This window comes from Monodelphis domestica, chromosome 6, assembly GCF_027887165.1.
Source record: "Monodelphis domestica isolate mMonDom1 chromosome 6, mMonDom1.pri, whole genome shotgun sequence".
NCBI classification, from domain to species: Eukaryota; Metazoa; Chordata; class Mammalia; order Didelphimorphia; family Didelphidae; genus Monodelphis; species Monodelphis domestica.
In genome coordinates, this window is record NC_077232.1 from 255,572,133 (window position 1) to 255,594,908 (window position 22,776).

At 36.9% G+C, this 22,776-nt stretch overlaps 1 protein-coding gene across 1 annotated transcript in view; it reads right to left on the minus strand.

The window, feature by feature from the left end:
• The window catches only part of ARHGEF38 (Rho guanine nucleotide exchange factor 38), a 152,726-nt gene that overhangs the window by 51,351 nt on the left and 78,599 nt on the right, over positions 1–22,776 (minus strand). Inside the window, exons 4-5 of the mRNA XM_001367326.5 lie at positions 21,961–22,108; positions 12,344–12,361 (exon numbers count right to left, since the gene is read on the minus strand). Coding sequence (XP_001367363.4) covers positions 12,344–12,361; positions 21,961–22,108 — 166 coding nt within the window. The remainder of the gene's footprint in view (positions 1–12,343; positions 12,362–21,960; positions 22,109–22,776) is intronic.

Here is a 22,776-nt window from a genome sequence, read left to right on the forward strand (position 1 = left end):
CACACTGCATACAATATGATAAATGTGCATGCTGAAAAATAATAACATTTAAACAATTCAAAAATTGGGGTAGGAAACACAGGAGAAGGAAGAGGAAAGAAAAAAGGAAGAGAAGAAAAGGAGGGAGAGGGAGAGGAGAGTGAAAAAGAAGAAAAGGAAGAGAGGGAGAAAGGAAGAAGGAAGAGGAGGAGAGGGAAGAAATGAGGAAGGAAGGAAGGAAGGAAGGAAGGAAGGAAGGAAGGAAGGAAGGAAGGAAGGAAGGAAGGAAGGAAGGAAGGAAGGAAGGAAGGAAGGAAGGAAGGAAGAAAGGAAGGAAGGAAGGAATATTTGCATGCTGCTTTTTTTTGGTAGTACATAACTCCAGGAGAAAAAGAAGCAAAGAAAATATGAGTCTGGATTATTTTGACTGATTTTCCTGGACTTTATTCCCACATGTGCTATCATTTTAATGTTACTGAAAACCTTTTTAATGTGAGACCTCTTTCTTGAAAGTCAATGAACTGTACAATGTCAAGAAATGAGTACTTTGACTTGGTATCAGACCTGGGTTCAAGCCCTGTCTCAGGCACTTTATTAGCTGTGTGATGGTAGCAAGTCTATTTACCCCTCTGTGACTCAGTGCCTACATGTACAAAATGGGATAATTTAAGTCAATAAACATTAATGATGTGCCTATTATATTCTGGGCACTATTTTAGGTATCGTGTTGGATAATGGAAATGCAACCACAAAATTAAATTATCCTTGCCCTGGAAGAACTGTCATTCTTCTTGGGGGGAAACAATATATTATCATACAAAATAATTTCATTGGAGTGGAGGGGGCAGTGGGGAGGATACAGGTCTAATATGAAGGGTAATTTGTTATGTTAATAATAGAACAGGAATTCCATAGGGCACAAAGAAGGGGTAAAGAAGGGTGGGATAGTGATGGGGATATAATATTTGTGTGATTTCATGAAAAAGAAAAGGCTTTAAGAAAAAAAAAAGGCTTTTCCTAACTTTAAAGTATAACCTAATGTGAGTTATTACTATTATAATTTTTAAACTTACAGAGATTTTAGTTATAGACAAATCTAGTAAGAAAAACTCCTCTATTTACTGTATGTTGTGGTCTTAGAAAATTGCTCAGGATATTAAGAGGTCGATGACTCCTCTAGAGTCCCACAACTAGTATGTAGCAGAGATTGGACTTGAATCTAGATCTTCCTGACTCCAAAGGTTATTCATTACCACACAATTCTTTTGCATGAAGTAAATAAATAAATATGTCAGCTGCCACAATATAGAAAGAACATGTTCTTTGCCAACTTACCACTACTGTATTATACTTTGGCTTTTTTTAGTCTTTATGAACAATGAAATTACTGAACCTTAATGTAGGTTTAGAAATGGAGATATAGCAAGGCATTTGGATATAGGATTTTAAAGTCCTTTCTGAAAAGATATGTTAAGGACTGAGGTACTCCTAGGCATAGGTTGTTCCCCATGCTTAGAATGGGTCCTTTTCTTACCTCTACCTCTGAGAATCTGTCACATTTTTAAATCAAGCATCATCTTTTATATGAAAATCTTTCTTATCCTACTGGCTCATAGTACCCTCCTTCTCCAAAATATCTCATATTCATTTTGTATATATTCCATCTTTGTATGTTAGTTTTTTGTTCTGAAGAGGACCAATAGCATCATGGAGTGATGACTTCATTTGTACTTGAATTGGATTTAAGAGAGGTTGAAGTGCACAAAATCTTCAGCCTTGCTCTCTTCCAGAGTCATCAAAGTCCAGTGGTAAGACAACAGTCGGGATGCAGTGGTCCAGGACACAATGGATGATCTTGATGTTTTTGAGTTCTGACCAGTCTCTCAGCATTCCACAGTGCTTGAACTATTCATCTACACATGGAGTTATGGGGTATTCATGGAGCACTAGTACCTCTGGTTTGAGGGTTTGCTCTTTCCAGGGCTGCTTATCCACCTTTGTTGTCTACCTGTCACCCAACTCTCACCTGTGGCTCCAAGAAGCTGTAGCATATGCAGTGGCCACATTCTAGTAAAATCATCTCAACCAACAGGTTAACCAGGTGGAGGGCAACTGACAGTCCTCAAACTCATCAATAAGTTCGGAGGATGGCTACCCCTTGCATATGAAGACTTGCCTCGGTGGAATGGGTATTTAAAACAATTTGTTCCAAAATTTGTAAAGGTGTTTGAAGCAGGCACTGTGATTACCTGGCCTAGAATCAGGGAGATATCTTCCTGAGTTCAAGTCTGACTTCAGACATTTACTAGCAGAGTGTTTCTGGGCAAGTCATCTAATATATTCTGTATATACATAGTGAATGAAGTACAGGTTGACTTCCTTGTTATGGATGCAAAGTCTTTGAAGACCGAAGCCATTTTATTTTTGTCTTGGAGAACTTATTGTCACACAGTAGAGGCTTAATAAATGCTGTTGATTGGTAGGAATAAGTACAACCCACATTTAACCAAACGGTGTCATTCATAGAAGTTTTTTCCCCCAGAAAAATGCTATTCAGAGAATGGATTTTTGGTGCCATCAGAATGAAATCCTCTGAACTTAAAAAAAAAAAAAAGTCTCCCTTTGCTCTTGTCCTTCCCACCTTGGGCTCCCTTGTCTTGTCAATGACATTGAAGTAGCAAGAACTGCCATGCTGCATCTTTGAGTAGTCTTTCCATGGTAGAGAATTTAGATATTGTACTACTCTATATTATAGTTTGGGTTGGAAAGCACTGTTTCAGAGGGTTGTGGTAAACTCTGGGCTCAAATCCTTACAGGTAGCTTACACTCTACTGAACAACCCTATGGCTCTTAGAGGTGTTCAGAACTCCTAGTTATCCCCAGTGTAGGAATAGAGTAAGTCTCCCTTTATAGAGGGCTTTGAACTTTCAAATTTCCCAGGTTTATCCTGGGATAAATTTCCCAAATTTACCCATCTTCTATCAGCAATTGGGAGTTTGGGGTTTTAACTCCATTGAGGATCATTCTCCTAGGCGCCCCAACCTGTTTCAGCTTCCTTTATGTGTTTGTTGCCTTCTTCCATTAAATTCTTAGCTTCCTGAGGGCAAGTTCCTGAGGGCAAGCACATAGCACAGTGCCTGGCACGTAGTAGGTACTTAATGAATGTTTAATTAATTCTATCAAAATAGTGATAGAGGCCACTTAGTATCTGTTTATTTTTTAAAAACCCTTACCTTCCATCTTAAAATAAAAAAAAAACATTAATTTCAAGTATTAATTTCTAGGTAGGAGAATAGTAAGGGCTAGGCAATTGGGATTACATGACTTGCCTAGGGTCACGTAGCTAGGAAGCATCTGAGGTCAGAGTGAAACTCAGGACTTCCTATCTCTAGGCTTAGAGCTTTATCTGCTGAGCCACCTAGCTGCCCCCAGTATTTGCTTACTTTATTACAGCATTTCCCATTTTATTGAAATTTTAGATAGAATGGATAAACATGGTAAAGCCCTTTAAAACCAACAACTTTCCAGCTACCCTCCCCTTCAAACATACTTAGATGAGCCAAAGGTGTAGCTATAAAGTAGCATATGTGATTTGTGACTCCACTATGACTCTTCCCAATGGTTCATCTTAGAAGCCAAATAAGATATGTTAAGTCCTCCTGAGGTGAGGTGGAACACCATTTAATGTACAGCTGGTGAGTTACAATTTGACTATTTGTAAGGAGAGAGAGAGGTAGAAAGAGGCATGACTTCCCTCTCAACCCTCTGTTAAATCTCATATTCTACAGAGATCAAACAAGGGCATAATGACAAGTAGGTGGGTGGCTGTTAGGCAGTTTCCATAAAGAACAGTTTCCATTTAAGGTTGCTTGAGATGGATATCAGTCGAAAAGTATAAACATTCAGTAAAACTTGGGCAAAGCATTTTGAATGGACCCAAGACAGAATCTGAATGGTATCTAAGCATTCCTTTCATAGATTTTCATCTTTCTTAGAAAATTTCTGGGGTTAGCATGACCTATTTTCAAGTTAGATAATTTTCTAGTGACATAAAGCTAGATTCAATCAATCTTAATAAATAACCAAGTATTTTCCCTTTAGATGAGGATGATTAAGTTGGACAGGCTCCATACCACCTTGGCAACAGAGTGATGACATTTTTTTTAACCACAGCAGCTCTAAAGGCTCCTTTGTTAGGTTGTAGAGCTATAGTGGGAATACCACAGAGACAAGATCCCTGATCCTTGAAAAGTGGACTGGTGAAATCTTGCCTTCTTATTTTAATGGTTTTAATATATAATGAATTTATCCATTCTTTTATTATTGCAGAATCATAGAAAATAGAAATTAGAGAATTTTTAAGGATCATTAGGTTCATTACCTCAACTAAGTTTGTTTCATAACTTTCAATCATGCTTGTCAAATAATAATGCATGCCATAAAACGGAGCCTTGACTCTGAATTTTTGTATCTAAGGCAAAGAGGTGAAGATAGAGGAGAGTGATGGAAGAAACATGGAATAATTCATCTGGGGCTGTGATTGTGGTGAGAGAGAGAAGAGGAAGTATGCCCTAGGACTCTCAAGTTTTAGCAAAGATCTAGACGCCTTGCCTGAGTTGAAACTCTAATTAAAGCTAATTATCCACAAGTTCCATGATAATATATTTTATCTAAAATTTTCCTTGCTCCTAGTACCCATCTGTTGAATCATTATGGAATAAGCTAATAAACCATCATTATGAGAAGATTTCTCCCCTCAAAACCAGTTATTTTCCTTTAAGTAGGAAGTAATTGGCTAAAATTGCAGAGGGCTATGGGTTAGTTAAATGTCTATCTCTCCTTTTAGGATGATTAAACATTGAAATATGTGACCAAAGGATGGTTATAACTTTTGTTATTGGAACTTTTTAGCAATAGACATTTTGAGTGACTTAAGCATAACTGTAAAGAAGGGTACTATAACCTGATACCTTCTCCAGGTCAACCAATTAATCACCAGACAGTTATTAAGCACTTGCTATGCACCAGAAACTGTATTAAGTGCTTGGGATACAAAAACAAAATAAAACAGTCCTTGCCCTCAAGGAGTTTAAACTCTATTAGTCGAAATGATATGCATATATACAATATAATGTATATGTGAATCTCTCCTCTCTCTCTCCATATATGTGTGTAAACAAATAGAATATGTATGTATACCCCCCAAATAAATACAAGATAACTAATGGGAGGGAAGTGCAAATGGAGAGATGAGGACAGGTTAGCTATAGACAGGGAAACTACAGCTGAATTTTGTTGGAAATAAGGAATTCTAAGGGAGTGAATGAATGAAGCATTAAGTACTTATACAATGTACAAATTGCTAAGTTCTAGGGATACAAATAGAAAAATAAAGCAGTTCTTGCTCTCACAGAACATACATTCTAATGGGAGAGACTACACATGAAGCAAGGGTCAGCTATAAGTTATATGGAAAGGGCCCGTGGTCCTTAGTGTGCACCAGCAAAGCAGACAGTAATGCATCTTCTTTGTTATCATTTCCACTGGAAAAAAAAAGTATTTGTTTCTGATGTTGGACCTTTTGACAATGTCAAGGGCTTTTGTGACAAGAACTCTCCTTTCTGGGTGTTCATTTGTCATGACATTAATACTTATAGGATCAATTGTCAGACTGCATCTTAACTCCATTGCTTCCCAGGGGCATTACTAGTAATCACTGGGCTGGAAGCTTTGCTCTTCCCCAAATTTGGGTTCAGAGTCTTAGGTTGTTCCCATCAATGTCTAAGGGGAAATGGTGGTTGAGGTGGTGATGGTGGTTTGTTTTGCTTGGCACATACTGCCTCCTACCTCTCCCTCAAGCTGCACTGAGTGAGGAAGTTGTTTCATAGTTGTAAGGCTAAATGGTTTCTTCTTGAAAGAAGCTACTTGACTCTCTGGATGATGGCTGTGAAGACAGAATTGATGGTCTAGGGACTACTGCCACTGTCAAGATCCTATGTCCCTATTTGTGGCAGCTGGTCAGCTTTTGGTTGTAATAGTGATGAAGAAGGTGGGTCCATTCTTCACAATAATTTATTCCTCTCAATGCTAGCTGCCAAGTCTAGTGCTCGTAGCAGGTCTGGTGGTTTGGGGGACACTGCTATTCCCATGGCTTTTGAGTTCAATGCCCTGGATTATCTCCACCAAGATCAGTGGAGATAGATGTTAAGATGGTGGTGGTGCTGCTGGGTTTGTACCCAAAAGAGATAATAACAAAAAAGATATGTACAAGAATATTCATAGCTGCACTCTTTGTGGTGGCAAAAAATTGGAAAATGAGGGGATGCCCTTCAATTGGGGAATGGCTGAAGAAATTGTGGTATATGTTGGCGATGGAATCCTATTGTGCTAAAAGGAATAATAAAGTGGAGGAATTTCATGGAGACTGGAACAACCTCCAGGAAGTGATGTAGAGTGAGAGGAGCAGAACCAGGAGAACATTGTACACAGAGACTGATACACTGTGGTACAATCGGATGTAATGGACTTCTCTATTAGCAGCAACGGAATGATCAAGGACAATTCTGAGAGACCTAAGAGAAAGAATGCTATCCACATCCAGAGAAAGAACTGTGGGAGCAGAAACACAGAAGAAAAGCAACTGCTTGATCACATGATTCGATGGGGATATGATTGGGGATGTACACTCTAAACAATCATCCTGGTGAAAATGTTAATAATATAGAAATAGATCTTGATCAGTGACACATGTAAAACCCAATGGAATTGCTCATTGTCTATGGGAGGGGTTGGAGGAGGGAAAGAACACAATTCATGTAACCATGGAAAAATATTCTATATTAGTTAATTAAATAAATAAACTTAAAATCTTTAAAAAAAAAAGATGGTGTTGGTGGTGGTTTGACTTGTCTGGCATTTTCCCCCTCCCGTCTTTCCTTTGGAGTATCCCATTGTAATTTTGCTAGCTTGCCTACCCTATAAAACCCTGAGACCGGGATGAGTACATTCTTTGTCATACAAGAGCTGGCCTGCCATATTTGCACAGCATTAGAATATCTAGTCGGCATTTTTGGAGTTGGGAAAATTTCAAGAGCTCTTTCCTCATCTATTTTAAAAGCAGATTTGAAAAAAAAATCACTGAAACAAATTCCCATTACTATCGGTAAGGGACTTTAGGAAAGCCATTTTTACTTGTAGGTCTATCAAATGTACTCCTGGCTGCTGCATTTAAGAGCCCCAGCTGCTGAAGTGCCTCACAATTACACACAGTGCCTGGCATTTTCATTCACCCTTTTCATAGATGAGTAAGAGGCAATATAGCAGCATGTATGCCTCCTGACAAAGAAGCAGAATGAAGGGGGAAGAAAAAGAATGCCCAGGAAATGAAGCTGGGATGTCTCATCGAGCTGCATGCTGGAAATTCTACAAAGCTCTTTCAATCCCTGAGGTATAGAGGAGCTATGCACAACCTTGCTGCTCTGCATCCCATCTTACCACCCCTTTACCTCCATAGAATTTTCCAGATTGGTCCATGATGCAAATAATATTAAGAATTCCTGGGAATAGAGCTCAGTGGTAGGCTGGTAAATGTTTAATAACCAACTCTATCAGGGGTAAAAAATATATAGATACTTATGGATGCATACAAGTCCATAAGTGTGTCTTGAATTTTACTGACATAAAGGATGTGCAGCACACAATTTACAAATAATAATAAAACATACGATATTCTTTATTGTAAATACCATATAATAAGTTGATTCTCATAGAATACTTTGGTTGATTTTTGCCAAGCTCTTATATTCGTAGCCAACCTATGGTTTCAATTCCATCTCAATTTGACAAATGGGATTGCAGCCCAATCCACTGACTTTTCCCCCCAATAAATCTATCATTATTAAGTCTGATATATTGTATACTGTTAAAATATTTCTTAGTTTTATGCAAGTTATATTCCTCAAGCTGAAAACTCTTTCAACAATGGTGCCAACTATCCTTTTTTAGCCTTTTGAATAGTTGAAGGGATCAGAACATTATTTAACTCTACATTATTATCTACAAAATCCTGGAAATTGCCCAAATCAATTTCTTGATTTAAAATTTCACTTAAATAATACATTTTCCCTCAGCTACCAATGGTGAAGTTAGTCCTTTATAAGGACAAGTAGATGGTTCTAATAACTCAATATTATTAAAAATGCTTTCGTCCTTGTTTCTGTCCAATAAAAGATATAAGTTCATGCAGTGAATTATATTTTCTAGCAACATATTCCTAAGAAGATCATTGAATTTATTATTTCCAATAAATGCAATATGTTTAAACTTATCTGACTTAATCCAATCTTCAACTTGAGATTCATGCTTTCCAGTACTAATCTTTAAATTTTCCAAAGCTCTTATGGTGAGTTTGATTAATTTTTGTTCTTTCTGAATGTTAGTTGATCTTGACTGCAATATAGTTGAAAGTAATGAAAATTCTTCAAGAATGTCAATCTTTAAAGAAAGGTCTTCCAAGAAATTAATGTTAGCTAATCTCTTTTCAAGAAGAGAATAAGAAAAATAAGAAAAGTGCATGAAAATACAGGCTATATGTGCCAGACAGCAATAGCAGCTCATAATCTACTTATCTCATTTCTAGTACTTGACCAATTTTAGACATCTCATCTTCAAATTCTTTAGCTATAATCACTAGCTTTGTTTTATTTTTTATTAGATTAACAGTAAAGAGAATAAATTTTGTCTAGAAATATTTTAAATGATTAATTTGTTTTCTTTCAGATATCAAATCATTGAGTGATAAATATAGTCAATAATTTAAACAGGGCCAAATAGGATTTGGGGAAATTTTTCTAAAAAATAATTTTTGGATATCTTCATAGTTACTTCTGACTTTCTTCCCAGCATTGTAATAACACCATCAGAACAAATTGAAATTAGGTTTGTTTTAATATTCATTGTTAAAGCCACGATTGTTTAAAGTAGGCAATAATGCATTGAAAATGTACTATGCTATGGATAAAAAAAAAGAATTCTTTTAAAGCAACAAGTAACATTACCAGTGAACAAAATGATTGAACTGGTTATGCTCATATGTGGATTGCAAAATTCCTGAAAATTTAAAATTAACTATTGAGAGCCATTATGAACTGACTTCTGGATAACATTGACTGGGTGGAATAAAATGGAGTTTAAATTTTGGTTCAAAAAATTAAATTCACTAGTTCAAGACAGAAGAGGGATGGTTAAAAAACAACTGGTCTGAAAAAGATCTGGGCTCCTAGTGCCTTCTAAGCATGGTTTAAGTATGTATGGGGGTATAAGAGCTTCATTGAGAAGCATAACTCCCAGAAACAAAGAGTGCTCTCTGCCTTACGCAAAACTTATCTGGAATACTGTGTTCAATTTGGAAAGGGTGCCATTAAATTGGAAGGCATCCAAGGGAGTGAATTTGAGTCCAGAAGGTGAAGGACTTTGAGTCTATGTTATATGAGAATCTATTGAAGGAACTAGGGCTATTTAGCTAAAAACAAGAGAGTTAGGGAGTCCAGGGAAGCTGCAATCAAATATTAGAGGCATTGTCACAGGGAAGAGGAATGTATTTGCTCTCGTCCCAGAGGGCTGAACTCAGAGCTATGAGTGGAAATTGCAAAGAGGCTAATTGAGGCTTGATATCAAGGGGGAAAAAATCATGCTTGTTATTCATTTATTTAAGTCATGCCCAACTCTTCATAATACTTTTTTGGGTTTTCTTGGCAAAGATACTGGAGTAATTTGCCATTTACACCTCTGGCTCATTTTACAGATGAGGAAACTAAGGCCAACAGGGTTAATTGATGGCTCATTAATGTCTGATGCTGGATTTGAACTCTGGTCTCTCTGATGCCAGGTCTAGCACTCTATCCATTGCACCACTTAGCAACTCCATGGTAGAAATTTAAAGCTATGCTAAAGAATTGACTGCCTCAAGGGTTAGTGGGTTCTCTTTCACTGGAGGCCCTCATGGAGATAATGGATGATCATTGTTGAGTATGAATAAGAATAGATAGGGGTATGAGTAGATGGCCACAGATGTCTTCACCAACTCTAGACTTCTATGATCCTTCATAGATTTTGAACCCTTTGATAGTGCCTGAAATTCTGTTCATTGATTATTTTTTACTATGCTTATATTTGTTCAGATCTGCTTTGCTCCTGGGATGAAGAACTTAGAGTGGGCACCATATTTATGATGGGTGGAGAGAAAGGTGAGTGCAAGCTATGGGAAGAACAATCAAGGGTGCCATAATCTGGTTGAAGAAGAGTCATACATACTAACACCTTGTTTTAAAAAATATTGTCTTACAATCCTATACTTTAAAAAACTGAGCTATATAAAAGACCTGCAAAGAAATTTATACCTATTATCTCCTTTCTTCCTCATTTGATAGATACTATGAGAATTATTTTCCCTGTTTTATGAGGAAATTTTACAGATAAGGAAATTAAGAGATTGAGTGAATTACCCATGGTTCTATAGCTAATACAAGGCAGAGGTGGAATTTGAACCTAGGTCTTCTTAGACTCCAAGTCATGAACTTTTAGTACTCATAATAACACCACCAACAATAATAATAAGCATTTTAAGGTTTGGAAAATACTAGACAAATATTATCTCAATTCATCTTCATTGCAAAAAGAGGGATTCTTTTTATTTCTGTTTTATAGACAATGAAATTGAGCTAATATAAATACAAATGATGATGGTAAGAGCTAATATTTTCACAGCACTTACTATGTGCCAGGAACTGTGCTAAATGCTTTACTATCTCAGTTGATCTGTAACCTTGATGTGGGCTGAAATGTCCTATAGACCCTGCTGAGTAACTGAACACAATCAAAAGAACATAGAAACAATAACTAATGGATTAAAATGTGGCCACCTTTCATAAGACAATATGAGTTGCTTAGATTCACAATTATGAGAAAACTCCTCCCATCAATCTTTAGACAGCACCCCTAGGTCCTTGGTTGGGGACTCTGAATAGCAAGTACAGGTGGTTCAGTTTCCCCATTAGAGAGGACTAGGTTCAAACTATATTCAATACTTTTCACACTCACTGTCTTTCTTAGTCTGCCCAGAAAAGAACAAGACTTGACCTAAAGTTATCCCCAGAGTATTTAACATATCATTAGCATCCCATTTACATTATGGTTTGCTGCCCCCACTTCCCTCCTCTCCCACTGTGGGCAAACAGAGTGGACTATGGGTAAAGTGACTTCTGGTCTTAATGTTTCCTTCAATTAGAAAATTAGAAATCAGATGACCTAATTTTGTATCCTCATTGTTTTCTTTTAATTAATTGGTCTTATTAATGGCTTTCAATGTATAAAAAAGTCTGTCTTGCCCTTTATTTGGAGTCCAATGTCAAAGCTGAGAAAGGCAACTGGACCTGACTGGTAATGCACTTGGCATGCATTGCTTAATAAATTGATAAGCTTCCAAGAAGCTTGAACTTTAGTTTCTTTAGTCATTTTGTCTTTCACCTATTACATCTCACAATAGACCTGGGATGGAGGGGCTATTATTATCTCCGTTTTATAGATAAGGAAACAGAGGCAAACAGAAGTTAAGTGTCTTGCCCAGGACCACATAGTTAGAAAGTAAGAGGATAGATTTATGTTTTTGAACCTAAAAAATTCCTAAATATTTATAAAGTGAGGAAAGAGAACTAATAGTAAGCTTCTCTGGAACAATAAATTTTTGATTAAGATGTTTGTAGAACAGGAAAGCTTAAAATATAATAGCTCACATTCTTATCATCCTTTATGGTTTGCAAAGCACTTTCTAGGTGTGATCTTGTCTGGTCTTGATAATAAGTGCTATTATTATCCCCATTTTAGAGATAAAGAAACAGAGGTTAGGAGACTGGCCCAGGGGTTGAAGCAGGATTTGAACCAAGATTTTCCTCACTCTAAGTTCAGAATTCTATCTACTATGCCACTAAATGTCTTTATTATATTTATAACAAATTAGTATAATTTGTATTTAAAATTTTATAAGTATATATTTTAATATTGTAAATTAGTTGCATTAAATTTAGAATATGTGATAATAAATATTAAAATGGCAAACCAGATCATTTTAGGGAAAATTAGAAACTAAGTTACATTGAAATTCATATACCAATAATATCCAGGAAAATGAGAATTACTATCTCTACTTTTGAAAAGAATGCTGTCTCCTAACACATGTAAATTCAGAAAAGAAAAATAATAAATTGTATGATGCTTATAATCTTAATACATTTATAGTTATAATATTTATTAATATATTTTCTCATAATAATAAATAATGTGTATAATTAAAAAGATAAAAAATACTTACTCTTCAAGGTATATTTTCCTATAAAAAAGACAAAAACAAAAGAAATATTAGTTCACATAAAATTAAAGGAAAGAGAAATCATATACATAATCCTGGTAATATTCATTTTGAAAAGCATATAATATAATGGCATATAAAATGAAGCATGATAATTAATAACCTTGACTTACTGGGTAACTTGTTAAATCTGTCTTAATACTTTAGGTTTGAAATAAAAAATAAAATATCATTAGTTTAGACTTCAATAAATTAAATTTTCAAAGAAATTGGTGATTTATTGGGTTGATGGTTTTTATCAGCACTATGAACATGGAGTATTTAAAATATATATTATATGATGATTGCAAAAAAAATTAACTTTCTGAAGTGTTTAAAGTTTAAGTGCTTTAGCAATTTTGTACTTACATTCAAATAATTCATATGCTTTAAAAAATCTATTTTTTTAACTCATTAAAATACTTTCCCCAAATGCTTTATTTGTTAATACTTAGTCTAATCTGGATTTTTTTTAACTTAAAAATAGCATTTTTAACCTTTTGTCTTAGAATTAGTATTGGTTCTAAAGCAGAAGAGCAGTAAGTGCTAGGCAATACATCACACAGCTGACTCAAGTCTGAGACCAGATTTGAACTCCCCCAGTCTCTAGGTCTGTTTCTCAATCCACTGAGACACCTAGTTGCCACCCTAGCATTTCTTTTAAAGCATACCATACCTTACTTAGACTTTTCACTAATTAGATCAATAATAAATACAAACTAAAAATAAAAACCAAGTCTTCTTTTCAGTTTCAGCCCACTGCTGAACTTCAGTTTTCCTTCATTTTGCTATGTAAGGTCATTAACAGCATCCCCCAACAGGAGATTGGGGCTAGATGGAAGAACTCAAAGGGACCAGTCTAGCCATTACATCCAGATGCTTGTTTACGTTTTAGGGAAGTACCCTCTCATAAATCAATCAATAACCCTGAGAAGACCCTGTAGTTTTCAGACACCTGATATATCCAGTCAACTCTACGGAATCATAACACCTGCTTGAGCAAATTCTGTCATTAGCCATTGCCCAATTTGGTTTCTTTTGAGATGATGCCTTCTATGTGGAAGGAAAGAAACAGTAAGAGCAGATTGTATTTGTTTCTCTTTCTGTTTTGTTTTCTTTCCTTTTCCTTCCTTCCTGTTCTTTCTCTCCCTCCTTTTCCTTACTCGTCTACAGGAATATGGATTGGCTTGTTGGTTTTGCTAATCCTTCCCCCTCATCCTCAGTTTTCTTACCCTTCCTTTCAGTTTGCTAAAGACTCTCATGAGTTCCAAATCAATGGATTTATTGAGAAGGTAAATATTATTTGGCTGTGTTTGGAACAAGGGGTTGATTGAAGTATTCACTGAGAAACAAAGAACTAAGTCTATGTCAGAGTGTGAGTGAAGAGTTCATTCTTTTGATTCCAAAAAGAAACAGAAGCAGAAGGATCTCCCTATTTGTGCATTAGGCATTTTCAGCCAGGTACTGGTGTAGTGAGGTAACAAGGAAAAAATATTATTAATAAAATATGTAGAGGATTTGTCTGAAGCAGAGACCACAGTTAATGAAATAAAAGCATCAGCACAGTAATGCCTCCTTTTCTCCTCCTCTTATGTTTTAGAAAAAAGTTGCATTTAGAGCTAAAACTTGTTCTAACAGCCAGAGCCAAGGGAAAATATTGGAGGGAAGTGGTGAATGGGATTTGGACAGAGTTGTTCTATCCATTATTCTACCCATTCATCTTTTTTTTTTTGGCATTAAAGGAATTAAATAAAATTTTTATCACCAGGGGCATTTAAAAGATCTTCAGTACGTTTCACTGCTGACCAATGTTTTATGGGCAATTCCCTCCAGAGGATAATTCTTATTTCTTGTTTGAGAATATGGAAAGGGGAATGAAAACAATACTGGTCAAGGACTTTAAATATTGGTTGGCACAGTAAAAAACTCACTGGATTGTCAGCTGCATTAATGAATACAGTATGGGAAAGGCACAGTGAAATGTACTTAGTTCCCGGCTCCTTATTATAAACTACCTTTCTACTGTGGGGGAAAAGATACAGTAAAAATGTGACTATCGCAAAAGTGTCTGGAAGATGGAGCCAGGAAAAGCATTTCCTCCAAAGAGCTGGTGATGGAGAATGCATAGCTAGAAATTGGAGGAGCCTACCCCACAATTTTAAAAAGAACCTCTAATTTAAAAAAAAAGCATAGTGAATGCAGAAGCTGCCTGGATTTATTTTTTAAACCTACAACTGTTTAATGGGGATTGAGCCCCATTTCATCAAAATCTAAATCCCCTCTCTCTTTACAACTGTACAGCCATTGCCTCTTCCTATACCTTCCTGGAAAGGAGAGAAACTCCCCTATTTTCCCCTGAATAGTCATTTCATCATGCTCCCAAAACACCCTCTCTCATGGCTCCCAATAGTTTAAACTCCCTTTCTGTGTCCCTCTAAGTTATTCTCATCTCCCTCCAAAGCAACCACCTCCATAATGTTCCCTTCTAAAGCTATCCCCTTCCATTGTGCTCTCTACAATGCTTGGTTCATAGTTTTAAAATTCGCTTTCATCTTAATTAAACCTTATCCTTTCTCCTCCCTCCATCTTATACTCCCCCAGACCTGGTTCGCTCCTAATGACCCAACTTCCTTGGCCACCCTTTTGAGTACAGGCTTCATTTTCACTCACACCCCTCAAGTCACTGGTCATGAAGGGGGAACTAGAATACTCTTTGCTAACCATTACCACTTCTAGGATCTCTACTACTATTGGTAACCTCTCCTTCTGAGGCTCATTCAAGTTGAATGAATGACTCCCCAATGAAGACTGGAATGGCTGTTGTCTACTGACCTCCAGAACACTTGCTTCCTCAATTAGTTCAGTGTTTAGCTTACAATCCTTTTCTCCTTCCCAATTTTGACCCTCAAACCTGGGGACTTCATCAGGCATATTGAAACTCCCTCATCTTCCTTACCTTTATTTTTTCCCATGAGAAAGAACATGAATCATGTAACCATGAAAAAAATATTCTAAATTAATTAATTAAATAAAAATTTCCAAATCACAAAAAAATACAGTGACACATAGAGGTATGCTTGATGTTTTACTGAAAGTAGGAGATGAATTTTTTACATTATCATTTTTTTCCCCACTGGATCTCCCTAACTCATCTGAGCTGCAAGTCTAGTGGTCACTCACAATCTCATCTCAGTGTTGATGAGTGTGGATCAGTATGAACTAACCTTGGCCAATTCCTCCCTTCTTCTGCAGCCTGATGGTCCTCAGCTCCTATTGGCTTTGCATATTTTGTACCAGTCTTAATAATAATAACTTAATAATAACTAATACAAACTAACACTTATGTAGTGCTTACTGTATACCAGACATAGGCTAAGCACTCCATAAACTTTATCTCATTTGATCCTCATAACAACCCTAGGAGGGAAGTGTTAATTATTATTCCTATTTTGAAGATGAGGAAACTGAGGCAAAAAGAAGCTAAGTGACTTGTCCAGGGACACAGAGCTAATACATGGCCTGAGGCCAGATTTAAACTTGGGTCTTCCTGACTCAAGACCTAGTGCTATATCTACTGTATCACCTGGCTGCCCCCAGATGCTCCTAGCTGTCATCATAGAGTGGACACTTGATTGGTCTTATTCCTATTAGATGTCAGAACTCCAGAACTCAAGTGGCCACCAGCCTCAGCCTTTCTCAGTAACAGAGATTACAGGACTGAGCCACCATCCATATTAATAGTAATTCTTATGATTCCTACCCACTCATACAATGCAGAGGACCCTAAGGCATTCAAGCCTGGATCCTTTGACTCCAAATCAAATACTTTTTCTGTTTTCCGTGGGAATTTTATCCTTCTTAAAAAATAGCAAGTCCCCCAAAAGTTCACATATTGGATAAAGATGGCATCAACCAGCTCCAGAGTTGAAGGAATGTCTATACTGATTATTTATCCATTGCACCTATATTTTCTTAGGAAAATGTTTTTGAACTTCTCACCATTTTGTGTCTGATTTTCCCAAGCAGATTATCAGGTCCTTGAAGGCTGAGGCCAGGCCTTTTACATCTTTAAATTCCCATCATTACAGTGCTTTACACACAGAATATGCTTCAGAAATACTTGAATGATTGAAACAGGACCTGGGTTTCTTGGAAATTCAGCTTTAAACTCCCTCACAGGAATCTCTTTAATTCACACTGTCCCACCAACTTTGGTTCAGTGCCCAAAACTGAAGCTGGATCTAACACTGACTGATTGGCAATAGTGATTTCTACTTTATTTAGCTGTTAGGAAAAGCCAGAAGGACTGTAATGGCTGGAGCTGATTAGCTGGCAAGAGAGACCATCCCAATGGGCTATTCCCAGCTTGTTGCTCCCAGTAAACTTGTTTTGAAAAACCCATTTTTCATTTGAATTAGTTTATTTAGTCAATTTAGAACATTTTTCCTTGATTACAATAATCACATTACTTCCCCCCCTCCCCTCCAACCATGCTTCCCACAGCCCATGCACAATTTCATTGGGTATCACTTGTGTCCTTGATCAGAACCTATTTCCATGTTGTTGTTTGCACTAGGGTAGTCATTTAGAGTCTACATCCCCAACCATATCCCTTAGACCCATGTAGTCAAGCAGTCGTTTTTCTTTGGTGTTTCTACTCCCACAGTTTTTCCTCGTAATGTGGATAGTTTTCTTTCTCATTGATCTCTCCGGCTGAAAAACCCATTTTTTCAGAACTAAGATTTCATTTTAATCAAAGTCAATATTTGTAATGACAAAAAATCCCTTACACTGAGCCTTTGGATAGGCTAATATCATTCAGCATCAGCTTTATTTTCATGCAAAGAATGCTTTGGGGAAAATATCTTCATGTACATTGCTTTGTTTTGAAAACATTTTCCTTCCCAATAAACATTTTTTGCTAATCTTGCAGATGTAGAATGACAATTTCCCACATTACAAAGCATCCCTTGGAATCAGGTATGGAAGAGTCTTACCAATCTCCAGCACAACATGCTCCCAGAAAACAACCTGAAAGGTCATTAGAGCTGAATGTAATTTTAAGAGATATATACAGACTGAAGGGAGTCCTATAGTCAGCAATAGCTTTAACTGCCACTGAAGTCAAGATATTAGACTGTGTTGTCTAATATTCTATTCTGGCAGGATAGTCTTCCCATATGAGCCTAATAGACTTAATCAAGCTAGACTTTTTTCTCCCTCCAAAAGTTCTTTTAGGTAGGTACTGGAAAAGTCACTTAACATCTATCTGCCTCAGTTTCCTCATCTGTAAAAATGTGGGTAATAAAATCACTTACTTTTCAGGGTTATCATGAGGGTGAAATGAAATAATATTCTTAAAGTACTTGGCACAGTTCTTGGCACAGAGAATAGGAGTTTAATAAATACTTGTTTCCTCCCCCCCTTTCTAGGTCAACCCTAGAAACACAAATATAGTGTAGGATAGCTATCCCAATTCTAGTCCAAAAATGAAGTAGGTACTATACTCTCTTAATTAGTCTGGAGCTATAATGGCCAGCAGGGATGGGGTGGCAAGGTACTAGTCACTCTGTCTTCTTTGTGAGCTCTCTCTGAAAAAGGGAATTCTTTGTTCTCTTTGTCCATTCTGAGTTTACACTTGTGAAAGGGAAACCTTTATTCCTTTTGTCTACTTTGAGTTAACACTTGGTTAAGAATAACTCATGCACCCCTACTTAGTACCTCACTAGACTGTGAAGGCTAGACTAACTCTCCTTTGTCTACTTTTGAATTGAATCAACAAAAGATTAAGCATCCTACTTAGTACTAGGTGAGAAGCTAGCAAGATACTTAGAGAATTCATACCTCAATCAGTCAGGAATCTGTGAACTCTTTTGATGAGTATTTGCCTCTCCAGAAAGTGAGAAGTAGTTCCCACAAACACTGCCCACTGGGCAGTGCTGGGCAGTTAAGAAGCTGTGATTGGCCCTTATGAAAAGGGGAAGGGACAAGAAGCCACTATGAAAGGCCCTAAATTTCTGGGATGAGGGAAGTGGACTTTAAGAAGGAAGTCAGCTTCAAGAAGAAGGTTGGCTCAGGGAAGAAAGTCAGCCTCAGGAGTCACCTTCAGCTCAAGTCATCATCTTGACCTGCCTCTTTGAGGGAACTTGAGTGAGTGGAGAGCTGGTTTTCCTTTCCTGTCTTCTGGAGAGAGTTTAAGGTTGGTTGAAGGTCAACAAGTCCTGGCTGAGTTGAACACTGGAGCAATATTTAGTTAGATAGGTTAATGTCTTCTCTACCCTTTTGTATTTCTCTGCTTTCATTCTTTCTAGCTTTTTGTAAATAAAAGCTATTAAAAGTCATTTCCAACTTTGCACAATACTACTTGAAATCAGAAACTACCATATTATTTATAATTTTCATATATTTTAGTCAAACCATTAATTTTTAATCCCTACACCTCTCTTAGAGTAAGTGATTTAAAGAAAGGGTGGTGATCAGTCTTTGAACCATGCCTTATGAGATAGAATTGAAAGTACCAGAGTCATTTAATTTATAGAAGAGAACATTAAGGTAGGATGCAGGAGGAAGAGAAGGTATGATAACTGTCTTAAGGTATTTGAGTTGAAGGGCTGATATAATGGCTAGATCCTGGAAGGTGCTAATCCTCCTGTCTTTCTCCCCTGTTAGAACATCTTCAGTGATGGGCTCCATCCTTTAGTTTCATTTTTAGGAAAGATATTAACAAATTAAAGTATGTTTTGAAGATGATTAGATAATGAGGACACTAAAAATAATGCTAGCTGGGGATCAATTAAAGGAGATGGGAATGTTCAACTTGGAGAAGACTGAAGATGTCACAGAAAGTGTTAGCTTTTTAATTTTTTTTTTTAGCTATGGTTTAGACCAAGTGAGCTCTGAAGAACCTTCTCTAGAATTATTATTAGAATTTGCAGAATTCTAAGATTCCATGAGTCTATATGAAAGAAGGATGAAGTTTATTCAATGAACTCCAAGGGACAAAACTAAAATAAATGAGTGAAAATAACAAGGAGACAGGTTTTAGAATAATAATAATAACAATCATTTATGCAGTGCTTTTATGTTTACCAAGTTCTTTCCTCTTGAATCTATGAGATATATAGTATAAGTATTAATATCCCCATTTTGCATGTGGAAATACTTGCCCTGGTCACAAATTTATATATCCAAAGCAGGTTTTGAATCTAGATCTTTTGACTATAAATACCCTATTAAAGAATTGCTTAACAATTGTATTCAGTCATATCTAGTTGTGTTCAACTCTTCATAATACCTTTTAGACTTTTCTTGGCAAAGACTTTGGAGTAATAGAAGAGCTCAATGGCTCACGGGATAGAGATTCAGGCCTGGAGTTGAAGGACCTGGGTTCAAGTGTGGTCTCAGCCACATCCTAGTTGAACAAATCATGGTCCTTCTGCCTCAGAGTTGTTACCAAGATAAAATTACAATAACAAAGATATTGTAGTGGTTTGCCATTTTACAGATGATGAAATGGAGCTAAACAGACTTAAGTGACTTTCCCAGGGTCACACAACTTGGAAGTGTCTAAGGTCAGATTTGAATTCAGGAAGAGGAGTCTTTCTGACTTCAGACCCAGCACTCTTTCTACTGTAGCACCTTGTGTTAAACTACTTTTTATTTCATTAGTATTTCTTCTTCCTCTGTATGTACTTGTCTCCCTCACCAGAATGGAAATTCCTTATGAGTAAGGACTATTTAATTTATTGCATTTGTTTTTCTAGGACAAACTCAAGAAACACTTGATTGATGGAAACACAGCAGGTGCTAATTAAATTCTTGTTGTCTGATTGACTAGAAGCTATCTAGACTTCCCTCATTTTATATGTGAAGGAAGAGGAAATCTGGGGGGCTGAGTGAATTCTCCAGTGTCCCACAGATCATGTATGAGGTAGGATAAACCTGAGCTAATCATCAAAGTCAAATCGACAAGCATTTACTACATCCCTACTATGTGCTAAATATTGTGCATGCTAAGTGCTGGAGATATAAATAAAGGTCAAAGACTGTCTCTGTTCTCAAGGAGCTCTCAATCTAATGGGGGGGGGGGACAACCTACAAACAGCTAGGTAAAACAAGACATATATGGGATAAAGGGAAGATAATCCCAGAGGGAAAGCACTAGAATTAAGGTTATAACTTGAACTTGAAGGAAACCAGAGACACCAGGAGCTGGAAATGAGGAAGCAGAGAACTCTAGGCATTGAGGACCACCAGTGGAAATGTATGAAGTCAGGAGATGGAATGTCTTCTGTAAGGAACAGGTAGGGAGCTGTCTTCTTTGGATATCAAAGTATGTGTAACGGGAGGCAGGAAGGGAGGAGGGAAAAACTGGAGCTGTAAAGTAGAAAGGTCTGAAGGGCTTTAAAAGTCAAAGCGAGGGATTTATATTTTCTTCTGGAGGTGACAGGGATAGCCATTACTAGGAATGGGAGCAACTGGTTCTATGCTTTAGGAGAGTCAATTTGAGGGAGGAGAGACTGGAATGGGGAGAGACTAATGGTTATGATTTCAGTAATAAATGAATTGTGAAGATCAGGCAGGATTCTGGGTTTCTTGGGTGTCATTTAATCCCTTCTGATAAGGAACAGAAGAGATAAATAGATTGCAATATTGTTTGGTGGAATAATAACCCACCAATATGATAACTTAATTCTTACAAAAAATTCATTGAGTAATATGTGGAGGGAAATGCAAGCACTTAATGATCATGAGAAAGAACTTATGACATCTCTTTCCTGAGGATCAGTCCAGGTCTAGAAGAGTCCTTTTAAAGTTACTTGTCATGGGGAAATTAGGTGGGTCAGTGGATAGAGAGCCAGGTCTTGAGATATGAGGTCCTGGGTTCAAATCTGCCCTCAGACACTTCCTAGCTGTGTTACCCTGGGCAAGTCATTGAACTAACCTCCATTGTCTAGTCCTTACTGTTCTTTTGCCTTGGAACAGATAATTAGTATTTATTATAAAATAGAAGGTAAGGGTTTAAACAAAAATTACCCATCTAGCCCCATACTTCTTGGCTAAAGCTGAACTTCTTTCTCTCCAGTTTAATGATAAATACTAGAGATAAATTCTGGCTAGCATCTGTGCAATATTTCTCATACCAGCCATGTGCTAGATATTGTAACATGATAGACCTATGGCAAGAAGGGAGGTGTCCCAGCACCTAAGCACAAATGATGTGCTTTTTCCTGGGGAAAAAAAAAGAATAGGTAAGTAGCAAAGGCTGTAAGGAAAGGAGTTACGACATTTTGTTTTTTGATATTGCATTTTCCTGTCTCTACAGGGCCCTGAAAACAAGAGAGGATCTTTTTGTGTGTGTTATTTTTAGCTCTCCTTGAACCAAAAAAAAAAGAAGAAGGAAAAAAAAGTAATCACAGCCCCTGGCTTGTCAGCTTTTCATAAAAGGAACGCAAAGCAGAGCTCCCAGCAAGCTTCATAAAACACAGGATTTATGGGAAACCTTTCATCTACATCCATTTAAAATGTTCCCTGCCAGGCAACTGACGGTGGACAGAAATCATCATATGAAAAGGTCTTACTTTAAGGACTGGATACAGTGTCTCATATGTTGTTTCAGTTCTTCATCTTTTTCATATGACTCGAGCATAGTATGAGCTTCATCATGATGATAGCAGTAGATTTTGTAGATGTCTTCGAGTGGGCTTTTAATTTGCAAGAAGACTCCGCCTGTTAAAAGCAAGAGAAAAGCAAAAGGACATTAGACTAGACCCGAGAACCACATATCAGTTTTTATTATGATTTTACAGTGTTAGAAAAGCCTGAAAAGGTGAGTTGGTCCCCACTTCACTTCCAACGAGGGAGGAACGGTACTTTGAGAACTAGAGAAGGAAAGAGAAGGATAGGAAAGGTGGAAGGAGAGAAAGAGAAGAGACAGAAGGGAATAGAAGAGAAGAGAAAGTCAAGGAGTGAGAAAAGAGGAGGCAAGAGAGAGAAAGGAGAGAAAATTTTTAAAAAGCAAGAAGTAGAGGAAAAAAGAGGGGAGGAGGGGAAAAGAAGAGGATGAGAAAGGAAGGGATGTGTCTGGATTAATAATAAGGACTTGAAAATGTTATTCTGTTTTTTTTTTTTTTTGCTGTACTTGTATATATTATATAAGGAGTAAAAGAGAAAGAGGGAACAAAAATTGAGGTTTTTTAGGGTTTATGCTCCCAACCATGTTTCTTTAAGTGCTTGGGAAGATGATTTTGTAATGCCAAGAAAACTCAGTCATCTCCAATCCTATTTGAAAGCAGTGAGCCTATGAATGTTAAATATTATTTTTAAATGGATTTATAAAATGTTCCATACAGAAGCAACAGCAGGGTTAAACCTGTGAAGATGAATTTGATTGAGTG